The 18,534-nt window shown below is 36.3% G+C and overlaps 3 protein-coding genes and 4 non-coding genes across 8 annotated transcripts; all 7 read right to left on the minus strand.

Annotated features, from left to right (window-relative positions):
* Positions 1-10: 10 nt before the first annotated feature.
* Positions 11-4,485, minus strand: LOC140873782 (uncharacterized). 2 transcript variants are annotated; one of them, XM_073277030.1, is made up of 7 exons: positions 4,206-4,485; positions 2,733-2,871; positions 1,907-1,989; positions 1,748-1,826; positions 1,561-1,670; positions 724-788; positions 11-398 (listed from the first exon to the last, which is right to left on the minus strand). In XM_073277030.1, exons 1-7 carry the CDS (start codon positions 4,320-4,322, stop codon positions 305-307), a joined length of 687 nt encoding a protein of 228 aa, XP_073133131.1. In that variant the 5' UTR covers positions 4,323-4,485; the 3' UTR covers positions 11-304. The 2 variants fall into 2 exon arrangements, with proteins under 2 accessions (XP_073133131.1, XP_073133132.1); XM_073277031.1 differs by having other exon boundaries at positions 2,739-2,871; positions 4,206-4,484.
* A 4,896-nt stretch (positions 4,486-9,381) lies between these two features.
* LOC140873816 (small nucleolar RNA snoR77Y) lies at positions 9,382-9,469 on the minus strand. Its single transcript, XR_012148100.1, has one exon. It is a non-coding gene; the product is annotated as a small nucleolar RNA snoR77Y (small nucleolar RNA).
* A 38-nt stretch (positions 9,470-9,507) lies between these two features.
* LOC140873814 (small nucleolar RNA snoR2/U65) lies at positions 9,508-9,660 on the minus strand. Its single transcript, XR_012148098.1, has one exon. It is a non-coding gene; the product is annotated as a small nucleolar RNA snoR2/U65 (small nucleolar RNA).
* Positions 9,661-10,037: 377 nt separating this feature from the next.
* On the minus strand, positions 10,038-10,132 carry LOC140873815 (small nucleolar RNA Z101). Its single transcript, XR_012148099.1, has one exon. It is a non-coding gene; the product is annotated as a small nucleolar RNA Z101 (small nucleolar RNA).
* Positions 10,133-10,196: 64 nt separating this feature from the next.
* On the minus strand, positions 10,197-10,279 carry LOC140873817 (small nucleolar RNA snoR14). The gene has a single exon (XR_012148101.1). It is a non-coding gene; the product is annotated as a small nucleolar RNA snoR14 (small nucleolar RNA).
* Positions 10,280-11,101: 822 nt separating this feature from the next.
* On the minus strand, positions 11,102-15,056 carry LOC140873649 (acetylornithine deacetylase). The gene is made up of 10 exons (XM_073276849.1): positions 14,679-15,056; positions 13,387-13,631; positions 13,131-13,239; positions 12,617-12,755; positions 12,464-12,521; positions 12,369-12,386; positions 12,152-12,274; positions 11,843-11,996; positions 11,724-11,757; positions 11,102-11,347 (listed from the first exon to the last, which is right to left on the minus strand). The coding sequence occupies exons 1-10, from the start codon at positions 15,006-15,008 to the stop codon at positions 11,238-11,240; spliced, it is 1,320 nt and encodes a 439-aa protein (XP_073132950.1). The 5' UTR covers positions 15,009-15,056; the 3' UTR covers positions 11,102-11,237.
* A 1,320-nt stretch (positions 15,057-16,376) lies between these two features.
* On the minus strand, positions 16,377-18,270 carry LOC140873650 (protein HAIKU1-like). Its single transcript, XM_073276850.1, has 2 exons — positions 18,154-18,270; positions 16,377-18,041 (listed from the first exon to the last, which is right to left on the minus strand). Exon 2 carries the CDS (start codon positions 17,817-17,819, stop codon positions 16,809-16,811), a length of 1,011 nt encoding a protein of 336 aa, XP_073132951.1. The 5' UTR covers positions 17,820-18,041; positions 18,154-18,270; the 3' UTR covers positions 16,377-16,808.
* Between the last annotated feature and the right edge of the window lie 264 nt (positions 18,271-18,534).

The following is an 18,534-nucleotide window of genomic DNA, read 5'->3' on the forward strand; positions in this document are numbered from 1 at the left end:
TATCATGGTAATGATTGATTTTATACATGGAATTAAGAAGAAGAGTGTATACATGCCTCGCTTAAAGTGGATCATTTTATGTTCCTAATAATTCAATGATAATTACAGAATCGATGGATTTCAGAGTAAGGATACTAAGAGGAGGAGCATTCCCATTGAATGTAATTTCATCCTCCATCACTGTATTTAACTATACTACAAAATACAAATTTAATGTGTCATGCCACGACTCTTTAACCTAAGCTAAAGAGAGCATAACAGACGTAGGGCAATTATAATGCAATATATTGAGAAATTTTGGCACTCAGAACTGCCCATTTCGAATGTCCCGATCGAGGCGATCTGCATTGAGAGTTCCTGGAAGTTCTCTAAAATCTTCATTAAAAATAGAGTATGCACTGAAAAAACGCAAGAGCAAGGTACTCAGATAAACGAAACACCAGAAACCAAAAATTTAGTGGCATGGTATTAATGTTGGTTAATGGGAGCAGATTAATTCTCATCATTTCTCATTCTCAGATTTGGAACCAAAATCTGAAGTCGGTTTAGAACTTAATTTCAATGTTCTTATCTGATGAAACAGCAAAAAGAGGAAACATAAAGATGGCAATGTCGACCAACATACATAAGTTTGTTGAAAAATGCAGATTAATAGGCATTGCAAAAAACTATTGTAACAAAAACTTTGAAGAATTCAAACATTTCAACGATGCCAGCACGTACCTCATGTCACCAGGCTGCCGATGCCCAAGATTGTAGAAAATGATAACAAAGCCAGTTCCAAGAATCTGAATAATTGTGGTGGGATTACCATAAGTAAACTGTGTTTCAGCAACTTGGAGAAAAATTTAAAGAATTTAATCGAAGAAGAAATCCCATCGATTGCATCATACTTGTATGCAGATTACTTAATTTGACCCTCTATGCGGAGAACATAAAATCAAGAGTTAAGTATAGGTTTATGATGTGTTTTATCTTAATCATGATTCATGAGTAGCAGTAACTTAAAAAAAAAAGGGCTAATTCTACCTTGACAAAGCATTGAAGCAAAACATATCCAGCTTACACAAAAAGCCAAAAGAATGAAATGCACAAAATAAACACAACCATTCTAAAACTGGAATTTCTTCATATCTGTTTCCATCATTCCACCACACCAAAACTAAATTAATAATAATAAAATAAAATCTCAGGCACCTATGTTGTACTATCATGAGACCCAAGAGCACTCAGCTCCATATCCTGAACTTCAAAAATGTTTTAACATGTAACCAAAAACATTAGTTATATATTCATTAAAAAAACAATTAGTTATTCGGCTAGGCGAAAATTTGGATTTTCAGAGGAAGTCTAGTTTTGGCGAGAATTCTGCAAATAATTAAAGTGTCAAATTTGTCATATTGCGACAATTAAAGAGTACAAAGTACAGTGTCCCGCATAATTGATCATACGTAAAATATCAGGTAGTGCATATGAAATTACAATTCACACAATTAGATGAGTGAAGCCAAACTACATGTGCAATGCTTTTGATGCACTAAAAAGAAATCGCATACTCACATATAAAGGCCCAAGATCCAATCTATGGGCAACGGGTGCCAAAATAAGCCATCCTACTATAGCCAACCATATCTTTAGTTTGATGGAGAAAATTGCCATCAAAAGCATATCTATAAGGACAAACAAATTAATCAGATTGCTTCCAGAATATTTACACGAAAAGGTCAATATAGTAACTATTTCTCACCAGGCAGCTTAAACTTGTCATGTAAAATGGAGAAAAGTCTCCTTTTCCATCTACTGGTTGATTCCGGAAGTTTAAATTTCTGTATGAGCAGAAAATAGATTAGAGTATTCGCAAATGTAGTTGTTAGATAATGAGGTTCCAAAATCACTTAAAACTGACTAGATCTTCATTGTCGTCGTCATCAAGATTGTCCCGAATGAGCTTTGAAGGCGGCTTTGGTTTGATAGCAACAATAATTGTTTCTGAAATTCAACATTAAGCTACCTTGTCAGAAATATAATACTGCAATTCTAGTTGTAGAAATTTTGAGCAGCTGTATTCAAAATAGATTTCATAAGGCTGATTCCCAGACTAAAGCAAAATCAATGATCGGTAAACATGGAAAAATACATTCCTCATTCATTTGATTTTTAAAAGTCAATAAAATGTCTTGCAGTACAAAATAGAGAAAGGTGACAAACTTTGTAGCTGATGAATCAGGCTCTTAAAGAAGTTTAAATGGAGATAAAATAAGGCGCTATTTCAACATATTTAATTTTATCCGAAGAATATCAGTATTTTCAAGCTTGCTCAATTAATCAGAGATCTTGGCACTGGGGGAAAAACTCATTACTTAAACAATCTACAGACAACAGTTAAACAATAGTAAAAAGATGCTTCGTTCTTCATTGATCACTGTAAGCTGTAGGAACATAATGCATAATCAAGTAAACATGGAAAATTTGGGCTATGACAACATACTGGATCTTATTATGGTTGGAGTGTTGGGAGAAAATAATACGAAGCATGTAATCTCGTTATGATTGGTATAGGTGAGGAAAATAAAATTTCATATCTTCATTATCGAGCAAAATAGTGAACTATATGTCTTTGAAATAATCCATAGCCACACATAAATATTAAAAACATGACCTTGTGTAACTCAAAACAGAAAAAGATGCACCTTACTATATCAATTCTAGAAAATAACAATTAGAGACCATACTCAGACCTCCGCTATGGAATTGGACTGAAAGATCATCACCATTATCATTGTCACTCAGAACATTGCCTCGAAAAATAAGCTTTATGTCTTCAATGGGTTTGTGACTAGTTCCAGCAATCAATCTTCTCAATTCTCCAACCTATTTGTCATGGATCACAAGTAACATCATGTTACAGATTATAAAATGAAAAATATTCTTAATAGGAAAATTGAAAGAGAGTGAGGCTAGAAGGAAATAAACTAAGTTTACGAGAAAAGGTTAGTAAACTTCTTCATCACTCTATAAGTGCACAACCACTACCTTCAAAGTAACAGATTAAATGAATGCATGAAATTCAAAAGAAATATGCTTAATCAGTTAACAAGCAATGTGATTCACCAAACTAATTAGAAGCACGGGAAATAAATTATAGTCTTCATTTATTTCCTTGCTGGTGGAAGAATACAATGACAATCACAGGAAATTCATAATTAGCTGAGTTATCGAGGACCTCTGTCGTATATATTCATAAATCAAAGATGCACGAAAATAAAATATCATTCAATACTTGGATATTCAAAACCACATCCATGTGGCAGAGATGCTTCATGCTCATCAGCCAACCGACGCAACAAAATGACTAAAAAATTATTCTTTAGTAAAGATGCATGTACCGTACTACCAAAAAACATCGAGCGCCAATAATGGAGTTTAATTTTTAGATTTTCCTCCATTTGGCATATCATAATGTAATCATTGAAGGGAAAATAATCGATCCCACTGAATGCACACTTGTGAAGGCAATTTTGGTGACCCAATCAATTAATTTCAAGGCCAAAAATCAACCTTTAATCAAATGACACGTGGTTGGAATTCGAGAAGATTTGATATATAATTCAGCTCAAAACTACTTTGGCAGTTAACAGATCAATGCCATGTAACGCATCAATTAAGGACAAGTTTAAACAAAAACAAGTCCAGAATTGTAATAAGTAAAACATTGTAGAGAGCACTTTTCAAGTCCAAAGCTTCTCCAGTATTCAGATTATACTCGCTCAAATCTAAAAAAAAAAGCCAGTCATGGTTCATGGCAATACTTTACTTGAACATGAAACCACCAGAAAAGAATGGAACAGCATTACTGAATAAATTCAGTTACACACAATTGTTCAAGTAATGGGCAGGATACTTCATCAAAACATCTGAAACAAATTTATCCAGCTTTTGGTCACGTAATGTAATAAATCGCTCTGATCAATTGACGCAAATCAACGCCACAATGAGGCAGAAAAGAATTGATTGTCTTGTAGCTTAAAGGGCTTCAACATTAAACATAACATCATCAAATAATCAAAGCACGGAGCACCCACAAAAAAAGTCATAATTCCGACATATCTCGCCGTTTCTTCGGAACAAACAATCAATTCAGCTAATAAAAACATCAAAATTAGGGAGGAAAATGGAAGGAATTAAATTCAAAAGGTGATGCGTACTTTGATAGTAGAAGGGAGCGCAAGGCGAGAAGGAGGGGAAGGACCGATGGTTCTCACGGTGATCTCAACCATGCCGGCTTGGCTCTCTGATGCTTCCCCTGCTTTGAGATCCGCCATTAATTGAAACTGTCTTGAGTGTAGAAAAAGATTAGATCTTTATAATCAGACTTAACTATTCACTTGTTCTATATGAATATTGAATTTGAATTAAGATGGTTTTTGGAATTTCAAGTCTAGATTGTAAATTGAATCCAATACCTCATGGATGACAAAAGGATCCTTACATGGTTTTGGATTGTTTTTTAAATACTGAAAAATAGTTTTTTTTTTTTTTTAAAAAAAAAAAAATTAATTATCAAATGTGTAGGAATTTGATTTTTTCTTACTAACATTTCATCGATCAAATTTATCTATAACACGGTTCACTCGATTAACGTTTTGCAAATAATTTAAGATAAGATATCGAGTAGCTTCTCATTTGATAATGTATGAAAAGAACGCCTCCGACTTATTCATGATGATAAGGGCAATGTTAAACCACGGAGCATTGATTGGAGTCTTGCTTACTTGCATGAATTCAGGAAATCAAGACAACATGGCAGTAACACAGAAGAATCACGATTAGAAGGGAGCCCAAATGTTTGGACAACACCATTTAGGGAAGAACTACCAAAGGAGATAGATATTTGTTTTAATGAAAAACGTAACCTGTTTGGGATAGAAGGAATTGTTCGTGATCACAACGGTCACGGAGTTATGGCGTTTGGGAGAGCTATTCCTAAACCGTCATCGGTACTGCATGGCGAACTTATCGCCATTGAAGATGGGGTCAGATTACTACATGCGCAACAACTACACCACGTACATGTCGCATCCGACTCGATCTTGGTAGTCCGAGCAGTTTCTCAACCTTTGGACGACATGGGGCTCAACGACACTCTGGCGATGGACATTAGTGACCTACTGATGCAACCATTGGTAGCTCATTTTAGTCATATTTGTCGCTCACCTAATCTAGTTGCATATTAAATAACTTTTTTTGCTTCTCTATCCCTCTCTCCTTTTGTATGGGAGAATGAAGTTTTTTTTTCTTTTTGGTTAGTTCGCCTTGTATTTTAAGAACGACTTTGAGTTGAATAATATATACAAGCTTACAATCGAAAAAAAAAGGTCAAGGCTTTGTTTGGATTCATTTGGTTATTTTGGGGAAATAATTGAAATAAATTTGAGAACTATTTTGTGTCAATAAAATGTACGTATAAGTACTTAAGAAAAAAACCTAGTATATATATATATATGTACATCATATTTTTTTGTGTTAAATAATATTTTAAAAAAAACCTAGTATATGCATATGTACATCATATTTTTTTCGTGTTAAATAATATTTATGAATTTAGATATAAAAAATTTTTGTATTAAAATATGTTAGTTAGAACATACTAGCATAAGCTTCATACTATTTTCATTTAAAAAATGAATATTTTATATAATATGATAAGTGGGGATAACACTATGATCATTATTATATATCTGAATGAAATCAAATTTTGAACAGATGTCTTATTATCATCTGATCCAATTTCAATCTCATTATTTGTTAGATCACAATTCACATGTTTGAGAAATGAAAAGATATATGCAATGACCCAATATAAACTTTTTCTTTGGAAGGAGGCGGTCCAAAAGTTTCCAGCCACTCAAATAAATAAATGACCTGAATAAACATTTCTTGCCTAGAGAAGATGAAGGTATCCTTGAAACTCGACGGCGATCGCCACCACCAAAGCCACCGTCATCTGCCACTCCTCCTCCGTACCAAAATACCCATCTCAATCTTCAATTTACCCTTTTTTTCTCACTTCAGCACCTCCACAACTAACCCTTCGCAATTATCCCTGTCTCTTTCCACCAATTTCACCACCGGCCCATCCCTGAAACTGTCCTACGCCACCGCCGCCACAACCACAACCACCGACGCCGTTGCTCCTCCTCTGTCTCTCACTCTTAAGTCAGGCACGGGCCTCTTCGGTTCCCCCAAGAATTCCCCGCTTGTCATCTCCGCTCAGTTCTCTTTCAACCCTTCTAATTCCAACAACCCAAACCCCACTTTCTGTCTGTACTTCAAGCCGCAACTGGGATCCTTTTCTCTCCGAAAATCCACCTTCTCACATTCGAAATCCGACATCAGCAGCTGCGGCTCCGGTACTGATACGAGTTTCGATTCCAACTCATTTGGTTTTGTGCCGCTGGAGAGACCAACTGTTGATGTTGATGTCAAGGCTACGTCGGTCGGAGAAAATGGTAAAAATTCAATCTTTAAAGGGATACAACTCGCGGCGGCGACGCAAATGACGGTAGCCAAGAAGGTAGCCCTAAATTTCAGATGGTTGATGGAATTTCCAGAGGAAAACTCAGCGATCACGATGCCGGTCTTACGAATCAAGAAAATGGGTATCCAAACGGTACCAGATGATCTCGTTTTGAAAGTTGAAGGTGTTGAAAAGAGTGCAAGAATAGATGATAGTGAGAGAGAATTAGAGATATTGAAGGGCGCTTGTTCCTGGATGAAAAATGAGTTGAATGATTTGACGAGAGTTAACAGGGAGATGAAATATGAGTTGGAAGAAATCAAATCGAGGAACTCAGAAAGTTTTGAATTGAAGGGGATTCAAAAGAAGGATTATATGCCTACGACTCCCGGATTCGAGCAGTGGAAGCGCAGGAGGGGCAACGGGGGCGAAGATAATGTCAATGTAAGCAGGAAAAAGGAAGAGAAGAAGAAGAACAGTGACAGAAGGCCAGCCATAGACGTCGAAAGCGAATTGCAGAAGGCTATAATGGCAGCTGAGGCGGCTGCAGCTGCTTCCTCCTAATGTCAACAATTGGTAAGCAAAAGTGTATATAACTGGGAATGGTGACTTTCTGTTTGGGATCACTTGTATATTAGCTGTGCTTGCTCTCGTAGTCTTTACTACTAAACATCGAGTAAAAATCACAAGTCTTGTTTACTGATCCGCTGTTGAGTATCCACTGAGGTCTGAGTAGTTGAATACAGGTATTAACATCTTCCTGAGATTCGAACTGTGAGGCGAATTCTTAAACTATGTATTGGATGTGATTATTTACTTGCACGAGTTGTTTTCTCATGATTCTTGAATTTTTGTTCTCCGACCCTGTTCGATTGGAGTCATCAGAGGAAAACCTCATGTTCTAAGCTACCATTTTATTGTTAAGATACCATTCAACACAAATTTGATTCGAATATGAAGAAAGTGAGGAACTAATGTTTAGTAGGCTAAATAAATTGTAATAAAATCATCATGATTCACACATGAACTCAGATTTTTCTTCAGCTCCGCCACAGTTGTTATGCCCTTTACCTTTGGGATTGAAATTTTTTTACACTTGAGTTTGAACTTGATAAAGTATATTATCTGATATAGGTTATTCTTGCATAACAAGAGCTTTGGTTATTAGCATACATAATGATTTGGAATGAGTTTCGGTGTTTGTATATGTATGTCTTTGGGTGGATGTCATTTTACCAATGTAGTGAATTTAGACTGAAGGATTTGAAATTAGTTAGTTGATCATATTTTTTTCCTCCTATTTCAAATTTACCCTCTTTAATTATCTGAAATCTATGGAATTCAAATCTTCGCCGATTGCGAAGTTGATGTGCATCTATGCTATTTTGTAGTATTTTTGTGCATTTACAAAATGCACAAAAGAAATGTTTTCATCAATATAATAACCTACTCTTGAAATATAATTCCAATTAACAATTATCCAGAACAAATTACGAGTATATATTGACATAATTGCATCATTATTTTCCTAAAATCAAACGTACCTAATCAATAACACAAACTATAACAAATAATTTAATTATCAGAATTCATAATTTCATATAAAAATTAACTAAACTAAATAATTGAAACAAAAACGGACTCTATTTGATCATTATTAATGTCACTATCTTTCATCAAGTGATTCGATGTGTTAAACCAAGAGAAATCGGTATCTTTCACAACTTTGCCACATTCTTCTCGAATTTCATTTCAACAATTAAATGTGCCTCCAAAGCTAGGGGAGATTGTGTCTCAATTGCTTGTACCACATTCGCCGCATCCCATTTAATGCATCACGGCTGTTAAAAAAGAGAGAAGGATAATGATTAGGAGTCGATATGTATTTTGTGGATTATATCTCTAGGAATCTTGGTGCTGATGTAAAATCTGAAATCAATATATGAATGAATACGTCTCTAGTTTAAAAAAAATAATAATAATAAAACAAGAAACAACAAACCGAATCTAAAATCACATACGTTAACATCCAACCTAGTTATTTGAAATCCATGTCTTGTTAATCAAGATCATTCCAACCAAGTTCCAACCATGTCACGAGCGAACATGAATCAGCCCAACATGGCACTGATCGTTGATGTGTACATTTGTTTATTAACACGAGCCTTGATATTTGTTGCTTTTGGCACGCAGCATAACTAGCACTTTTTCGAATCAAGCACAAACACTGAGAATCGGTTCCACTTCAATTGTAGGTCAATCGTATCACTCCCATCTATCATAGATGTTATGTTGATATCATCCTCTCACTAAACGCCACAGTCGAAACTTTATCACACATGCATTTTCTATGCATACAAATATGCACTATCCCATTCATTCCAAACCATACAGCTGCACTTTCTACGCTCTCTACGGTTTCCCTTTCCATTCATTCCAACGATCACGACCCCAAAATAATGATACCAGACAATACAAAGACCACACCTCGGTTTTCATTTCAAATCCATACCCTCCAACATTCCAAATCTTCGAATGAATCAACACATCCTTCCATCTAAATAAAACTTGAGTGAATCCTGATCAGGGCTCTAAAATTCGGGCCAGGCGGCCCCCTAAACTCATTTTAAATTTGATTATATAATGTTAGTTATAATATGTGATTTGTTATGTTATTCCTCGGGAATCCGTCTAGCTGCAACTAGTGTCCCCGCCTGGAGGCTAGTCTGCGCCGACTGAGGATGTCTGTCTAAGATATTTGATTGATAATATATTACACCGATGTTGATACCAAAGTCCAAACATATGAATTTCAATGAAAAAGACGTCCAATATATAGACGACAAAGACACACAAAAAAAAAAGCAACGCCTCAGATAGTCGATCTAACATCAAAATAAATGTTCAGACGGTAATTCCAGATAAATAATCGTTATTGATCCTCACAGGCGTCCGTTTAATTAAGAAAACAACATTTTCACTTTTCAAGTGAATGTAATCGCACAAATCGGCTCCGAAGATGAACTGAAAATAATCAATCTACAGATTCCTATCAACATGCGAAAAAGTTAATTGATTTCGGCCCAATCAAAGCATCGCCCATCATTGCTGATATTCAGCTATAGGCGACGTGGCATTGGACCATGAACGAAAAATCCAAAAAACAGAAGAAAAAAACTAAAAAATTTCTCTGAAATCTCTATAAGCTCTAAAAAAAATAGTTCAAGACAAATACAAGAAACTGAAATTGATTAGTATATAACCAACTCCTAAGCAAGAAAACTGATCAAATTTATTGATGATATCCTAAGAGAGTGTTTGGAAGGGCTTTCAGAGGCACTTCACAGCATTTTCAACACAAAATTTCACAAAAATTCAAAATTTTGTGAAGGAAAAACTGTAAAATGCTTCCTAAATACTTTTCCAAACACTACCTAAGCCGTCAAAAGTACATGGAAGTGCCTATTTCCAGTTAATTTATGGCAAAAGAATACTGGATTAAATGAGAATTATCAACGTAAGGAAGCATCAGTTCTCCAAGGTGATTTAGCATCAATAATTAATATTTCAGCCGCAAATTACCCATTGTCACATGAGATTCATCCTTTGCTTCCTTGCGCATAAATTGAAAATTTCGAAAAAAATTAATATAACAATCGAAGATGGACGAAAGGTAGCAGCGATCAGAACCTGTCGGGATTCACTGTTGACATCAGGATTTAATCAGTGGATTGACAGACATGAATTCTATCTTCACCTCGCCAATTTGAAGAATTTAAAAATCAATGAATCGGAATTAATTTATCGAAGAAAAAAATCAAGGGAACAAAAAAGAGTAGTTAAACTGAAAAAAACTGTGAAAGCTCAGAACTTCTTAGAGGTATTATGCGCCGTCACCGACGAAACGTCTCCGGCACTAATTTCGAATTTCTTCATTGCAAATAAAACTTGATAGCAAAATCTTGATCTTGAAAAAAAAGAAGAAGAGAAAATTAATATCTTTTTTCCAATTAATTGGAAGAGCTGCGGAGATAGAAGGGAAGAAGAACCCAATATATAGAGTCATAGAGAGCGCACGACAGAAACCCTAGATCATCCAAAAGGTAATTTTTTTGATATGGTGACGGCGCCTCAAACCCTAATTGTGTGTGTATATATATATACAGGTAAAGCTCGGGTTAATTACAAATTCACCCTTGCGACCTTATAATTTTCAGTTTTCTCCTTATGCATATTCCTTTTTATTTTGAGACCATATGAGAATCTGATATTGCTAAATGTACAAGAACCTCCATGTATATTTTCTAATTCCAAAGCAATAAATTTTTTTCCCCTAATTTTCCTGAATAAATTGAAACATTATTTATTTAATTTTTATAAATTAGTATTCAATCACTTAAAAAATTTATAATGTAATATTTAATTTTCATGAATCAAGTATTAATACAATTTTTTTGTTTTTCCAAAATTATATTCCTATTAAGTTTAACCATTTCCACTTTGTATAAAACAAAACTACTGGCTAAAAAGAATGGTTCAATTAGATATTAAATAAAAAACAAGTTTCAAAGTGGCATTTAAATATAATCAATGTAACAGAACCCGCCGTATCATTCTTCGAACATATATATCTTGGAAGACAACAATTATAACAGAAATGATAGCTGCAATTCTGCAGAGACTAAAAAGTTTATTTCCAAAGCACAGAATGCGTAGTTCATTAGATCCCATCTTCTAACTGTGCAATGATGCTAACAAAGACCCGATATCCTTGGCACATGTCTGAGAGCAGGCAGTACTCATTCTTCGCATGGTACGTCGCCATTAGCCCTGCACATTTCAACGAGTCAGGTTAAAGAATGCCTGATTTTGTCTTTGTCAACGAATATGGTATAAGCATGCTGTATCCCTTTGTCAATGAATATGGTACAAGCATGCTGTATCCCTACACGCATCTCAGCTTTAACCTTTCTAACCTGAGACTGAATGAAGATATTTCCGGGAAACTTCATTTTCTCTGAAATTACTTTGAAGGGCTGAAGATAGGTTGGTTACTTGGTAAATAAGGGGTGGTATCAGCAACAGAAAATACTTGTATCTTAATGACCATAGGGCTAATTTGTTTATGCTCATTAACTTTCAGTTTTTTCATAAAAAGGACAAGTTTTTCACCATAAAAAACTTGTAAGTAGTGAGTGAATCGTACCATAGCCAGAAGTTTGAACATCAAAACCCTCATCCTACAGTAACACATAAGAATGCAGATGAGCGGAGAAAATCACATGTTTCCAAAACCCAAAAACTCACATAAATGAACTATTATACCTGTAATTCCCGTATGAGAGGCAAGCTACCAGTGATAGAATATGGTTTTACGTGCCCAACAACCTCTTCAGTAGCTTTGCATAACACATGGAAACCGCGAGAATCAAGATTACAAGCTACTCCAGACATTGCTTCGTCAAAACTTATAGCAATACTGCGGAATGAAGGAGAAAAGAATGGGCAAGAATCCAAACAAAATAAGAGCCAAAACCACAAGTGAATAAAATTAACTTGTCTTCAATTTTCAGCTGTAATCTAATGAATTTAGAAACTGCCAGCAGGAAAAAGAAGAAAGTGACTGTTAAGCACCTTCCCCTCAGGTTCTCATCAGGTAGACAGTATTTTGAAACAGGCCCTCGTGTGTCCAGCTTTTCTATGTTGGTGTTCAAGTCATCAACATATTCTTCAAGCTTATTGATCACATCAGTTACACTGAAATGAAGAATTTACAAGGCATTCTTTTCATTTTTTTTGGAGTTTAAAAGCTTTAAGGATCTTAATAAATATTAAAATGTGCACTGCCCACCTATAAAATGGGGTCAACCTGCAACAATATAGCCAAATGTCAGTTGTCAATCACAATGTGATAGATTATGTAATAGCCTCAAATTTAAACTTGACCTAACATCTCCAGAAATTGTACACTCAGCTGGAATCTGATTGATGCCGCCCCCTGGATCTGCCATAAATATAGTGACTTAGGAAAGAAACCCCTGTAATAGCCAACCAAACCATGGATACACCAGGTATCGTGTTTTATGATGGATAACTTACAATTCCACTGAGTTGGTTTCATGGTTGATGGTGTCGCAAAGCCATAGACACTTTCATTTGGATGTGCTGGAAAGTTTTTGTAAAACCGTGATTGAATTTCTTTAAGAGCTTCCATAGCGAGCTCCAATGGATTGATTGCCTGCAGGTATTCAGCAAGAAGAATGACAAACAATTAATATGAAATGCATTCGCAATTGTGACATTCGCGCAACATCTCAAATGCTAGAAATAAATCAATCCAACTATCTTTTCAGCTTCATTTCACAAAGTGGACGTCATTGTTTAAAAGACACTTTGTTAGGATAAAATTGCATTTGATATCAATTTTGGATGAGAAACCATAGATTTAACACTGACTAGTTGCTACGTAAACAATGATGCTGTTTTGAACAAAAGTGTCAACCTTTTATCACTCAATATCATGAAACAAACAAAAGGTAACACGTGCATGCAAAGCCTATCTCATTAATCCTTTCAAATGAGTTTATATAAGAAAAAATCTAACAGGAAGCACCTTGTGGGCTAGACCACTGTGAAATAGCTTGCCACAAACATGAAGCTTCCATGGTATCATGCCACCAGTACCAATACATGGCTGTTTATCTGCCGTATCAATCCAAAACCTGTGAGGAGAGACAAAACCACTTATTCATCAGCGATTTCATTTGAATTTCCTATTCAACACAGATAGTTCTAGAATTGATCATTGAGTTGGTCCAATATCGGTGTCACATGAGATTTAAATACTTAGGATGATGTGGTGGGCGTACAATGGTCCATGCTTTAATTTATCAAGCAATCCAGCTCTCACTAATGCATCAACTCCTACTTGAGGAATAGATGAGTTCTCTTCACTAGCAATAAATACTGCAACCACAGTGGAATTAAGTGTAGGTTTTGACTCCCCAAGTGTCCGCATTAGTTCAGTCACAAGGGCAACATGCCCCAAACAGTCTGTTGTTCCGCGCCCTCTAAGTTTGTCTCCTTCGATGCTCAAAGAAAAAGGATCAAAATCCTGCACAAAAGTTACCTAATGGTTAACAAAGTTTACAACAGGATCTCAGAGGAAACAATTTCCCATTGATTATATAGCACATTCCTCCTTTTAACTATTTATTGACTCCATAATCAATCCTCAATAAGAAGAAAGGATTTCCTGATAAATTGAGGAAAAAGATTATTCCTTCCATTTTTGACACAGCTGAAAGACAAAAGTTACCTAGTAAAGCATTTGCCAAAATACATTTTGATTCTTACACCAATGCTATCGATGGCATTTTTCAAAAGATGAGTGTTCAAATCAATGATTTTACTCTAATCACACAAAAAGTGAATGAGGTAACAAATATCTCAGCCTACAACTACAAATTGTCCATGTTTTCAATGAAAGACTGAACTTGAAGGCATAAATGATGAATATGAGCTAAACTCAAAATGAATTTGACCAGATAGTGAAAAAAGTAAATCCCAGCAAAAAACTTATATGAAGAAAGGCAAGAAACCGGCAAATCATTCAAAAAAACTGCGACACCAAGAAGTACAAATTCCAAACACAGGATTTCCTTCCCATCAGCCAAAACATGAAAACAGAAAGAAATAAATAAAACTATAAAAGCCAGCATCACCGGCAAAATATCCATAGAAAAACGCGAGAAGCACATTAAAATCAGTGAAAGCACAGCATTTGCCAAGAGTTTCAAGATTCTAAAATTTGTACCACATCATATTAAACTCAACATACAAATCGGATACATACAATTTACAAAGAACTTTCACTCTCTTCGTACTTGCAATCACAAATACAATATTCACTCTCCAGTCTCCAAAAGTCGAGCATTTCATTTACTTAAAGAACCAAACTTTAGCCGGATAACCAATAGCAAAACCATTCCAGAGATTGTAACACCCAATAAGAAAGAGCACAACAAATAACGTCTCATTTTATCAATCAAATGATACAAACAAAAAAAACTTAACAAAGAAATAAAACGAGGGGGCACATTAAAGTCCGTGAAAACACGGGATTCTGAGAAGTGCAGCAAACTGAAAACGCGACACATACCCAATCAGAGGGGTTGGCAGTGACGACGTCCATGTGCATGCCGACGAAGGACAAGATCTTCCCGGGCTGAGTCCCGGGATACTCAACGATGAGATTCCCTCTGTTGGACTTGTAAGTGACGTGGTTCAGGACAAGTGGACCGCCGCCGGTGGCGGTGCTGAAGGGGCGGAGGACATCAAGCACGTGCCTGACGATCCTGTCCTCTTCCGGGATGAGCTCTGGCGGGTTGTTCTGCACGTACTTGGACTCTCCGATCAGCTTCCCCAAAAGGGCGACAAAGGAATCCTTGTTCAGGTCCCCAAGAGTGTGCTTAACGCTTGCTGTCGCCATTGCCGCTGCGTTTGCTCCAAGCAGGCCAACTACTCTTGTATAAAAGGTTGGGCTTTGGGCTTAAACTCATTCAAGTTCGCAACAAGGTGTGGGCCTATCTGTGCATGTCATCATTTATTTATTTATTTATTTAATAGAAATCACGGCCCACGGGTATAAATTAAATTTTTTTTTGTATAAAATAAATATCCTTTTGAGTTGAAATTAGTAAAAAATCTACTTTAAAAAATTGAATCGTGAGATTGTCTCCCATAAAATTTTGTGTCATTTATTTTATCTCATATCTTATTTTTGTGATTTTCTTTATATAACTATTATAAAGGAAATTCGGGCGGGATTCGAAATATGTTTGAATAATAAAATAGTAAAAGAGCATTTATATGCGTATCAACACCAAGAAAATGGTTGCCAACCATTCTAAAATTTTATGTCCAACGCGTGTTTATTTCTATTTTTAGGCCATCTAATACATTATGAATTTCCACGTTAAAGGAATGAAATGTTCTTATGTTCAAAGAAAAAAGATATTATCAACACTTTATTTAGCTTATTATTATTCCGATGGTTATGGGGGTGTTTGGTTTGATCGAGGGTCTTCAATTGGTTCCGTAACTCGATGGAACTTGTAAAGATATCTGTAACATATATTATAAAAAGCTAGTACCATATAATAACTATTATGACCACTTTAAAATTGCAATCACACCTTCATTTTTAATTAATTTACTAATTATTTTTTGTCTCATTATCTTTCTATAATTTAATATAAAGCAACACAAAATATTTAAAATAACCATAAAAACCGGTTATCCGTAGAGTTAATTAAATCATTCCTCCTAATTTCACATAAAAAAATAAAATGATGAGATTTGGTTCAGAAACTATGCCACATTAAGCTAGGACTCTTTATACTATTATTATTATTACACACCAAAACATTTAGAATACGAATTTCCATCTCTTTCACGCATCTTTGCCCGTTTCTCATAACGTTGTATATTAGTATCTCCACTTGTCCAATTTCCGTGTGCTTGACCATCTTAATTCCTAAGATAACATTAGTATGGGTCATTAAACTATAATATGCTAATTTCTTGGTTCTGCTTATGTGTTCTTTTCTTTTCTAAAGCATCTCATAGGACTTTAATAATAAATTAATAATAATATGATACACATAGACTAGTACTATTGGTTAGTTGCAAAATAGTCAAGAATGCCAGCGCGGAAGATGAGAAAAATACCTACCGCATTCAGAGTCTCAGACACAAACAACTAACAAGAGAAGGTAAATGCTCACTACTGTAATGTCCATAAAACACATAATATCACTAAGAGGAGCAAGAATTCGCAACTTACAAAAAAAACACGTTACATTAATAAATGAACAGGTGTTGACGTGCACGACAGACAGAATTGATGAGAACTACAAGGTTCAGTCTACATCAGAAAGCTTGCAAGAATTTGAAACTTCTATTATCCTACATGCTACAGATCTATCCAAGTAAAAGAACCAGTTGTCCGGTCTTCATCTCATCTCATTGCCTAAATTAAAACCTGTCGACGAAATAGACAAACTATAGCTGTTAAATAATACAAATGCCAAACAAGGCAGCATGCACAAACAACACAATGGCAAAGAACCAAGGTTGTATATTACAAGAAGCGCAGCTTACATCCCATTTGCCTTGCGTTATCAACAGAGTATTAGCGGAAGGATACACGAATCAGCATCAAGAAATATAGCAGCATCACATAGCTTATTTATTTCATCTGATGCCAGAACTTACTGTTTGGAGCTAATTACTCCCTCCAACTTGGGCTCGGAAAAGGGAAAAATCCAGAAGGTGATAGAGGGAAACCATAACCGGGGGAGGGCGGTAGTGGAGGCCCGGGACCCAAAATCCCAGACTGGCTTGCCGAAGCAAATGAGAAACCTGGTGAAACTGGGGGAAGATACTGATAGCCTGGAGAGAGAAGAGGATAAGGTGAACGAGGTGACAACATATTCCAGAAGCCAGTAGGAGAAGGCACGAGAAATTGAGAATTTGGAGAGGGTAGAGGGGGAGGAGGCCCATGCATCCTAGGTGAAGGAAGAGTTGGTGGTGGACCATTCAAACGAGGTGATTCAAGAAGAGGTGTAGGGCCATTCAATCTAGGTGATGCAAGAAGGTGTGGAACTCCATTAATTCTGGGAGAAGGTAGCAGAGGCACACCAGGGTTAGGATGTAGATACGGTGGAGGCTGAGATTGGGGTTGCTGAGGACCATGGTCTATGATTGAATTTTGAAGGTAACGCATGTAAGCAGATATAGGAGACTCGGTAGTATTGGTCCAAACATCAGTAGGGGTTGGCGGAAACCATGCAGTTGGTGAAGGTTGTCGATCAAACTGGTTATGAGGAGGAGGAGGAGAGGGGTGTCTCATATAGTTGTTGGCATTAGGAGGTTGCGCCAAAGGATGTGCTTGTGCCACTGGGATTGGTAAATGAGAATGAATTTGGACATTAGGTCGACTAGTTGGCGCCAAAGGTGCCAAAGGCGGAGGCCGAACTCTCTGTAGCCTGTTATTAGGGGGTTTAGGTTGGTTTTGTAGAGGCCTGATTGGTTCTCGGGACGGTGAACCTGTGAGCTGCTGAACTATGTTTCGAAAATCGTTCTTGTTAATATTATAGACTTGAGGCTGAGGCTGCGGCCTGGAAGGGTTGGCAAAGTTAGGCTGGTGCAACGGACTTTTCTTAATATTTTTACCCAACTTATTTACCCCAAGATGATCAGCCTGCCTGCTATTTTGTTGATTGTTGGAATTATCCATAGCCTTTCAGGAAGTTAACTACAGCTAAAGCGCATAAAAATTCGACTTCCCTTTCCTTCAACAAAAACGACTACTTTCCAGAATCAGTGCATCAAATCATTCCAAATGTGCAGCAATTAACCATCATGCATATGGATTCTTGGCCCGAAATAACTCGAACCCACCTCTTAATTTATAACCTAAATACCCAGAAAACCTTCGAACCCCTCAAATTCTTGATCCCTACACATCCCAAAAATCGACCAAGAACGATAAAATCAACTACAACTAGTTAGAACAAAACTTAAATAGACCGAAAAGAACCAGCTGAAGATCAAAGGGGAAGGAAATTTACTCCTTGCACCGTGGGAGAATGGACTCCAGCTCCGCGTAGATTTTGCAGAAGCGCAGCTAAACCTAGAACGAAAATGGTGAAGGGTGTTTAGTCAACGGGAAAGTGGAAGGAAAAGAGAATGAAAATCTGTTATTTATTCAATTAAAAAAAGAGTATGAACACATACTTTCCCCGGCGGCCCGGCCCCCCAGAGGAGCCGGGGATAGGATTCTCGGGCCTTCAAAAAATTAAAAATGGGCCCTTATTTTAATTCAAATCAATTAATAAGGACCGGGTTTGGCCTTCTTTATTTAATTTTTAAAAGGTTAGCTCTTTATTGGCCCATTTCGTAGAATACCAGACAAATAATAGAAACAATTCTTGTGTTGGGCCTGTCGACCT

The sequence above is a fragment of the Henckelia pumila genome, unplaced genomic scaffold (genome assembly GCF_033568475.1).
Source record: "Henckelia pumila isolate YLH828 unplaced genomic scaffold, ASM3356847v2 CTG_80:::fragment_1, whole genome shotgun sequence".
NCBI classification, from domain to species: domain Eukaryota; kingdom Viridiplantae; phylum Streptophyta; class Magnoliopsida; order Lamiales; family Gesneriaceae; genus Henckelia; species Henckelia pumila.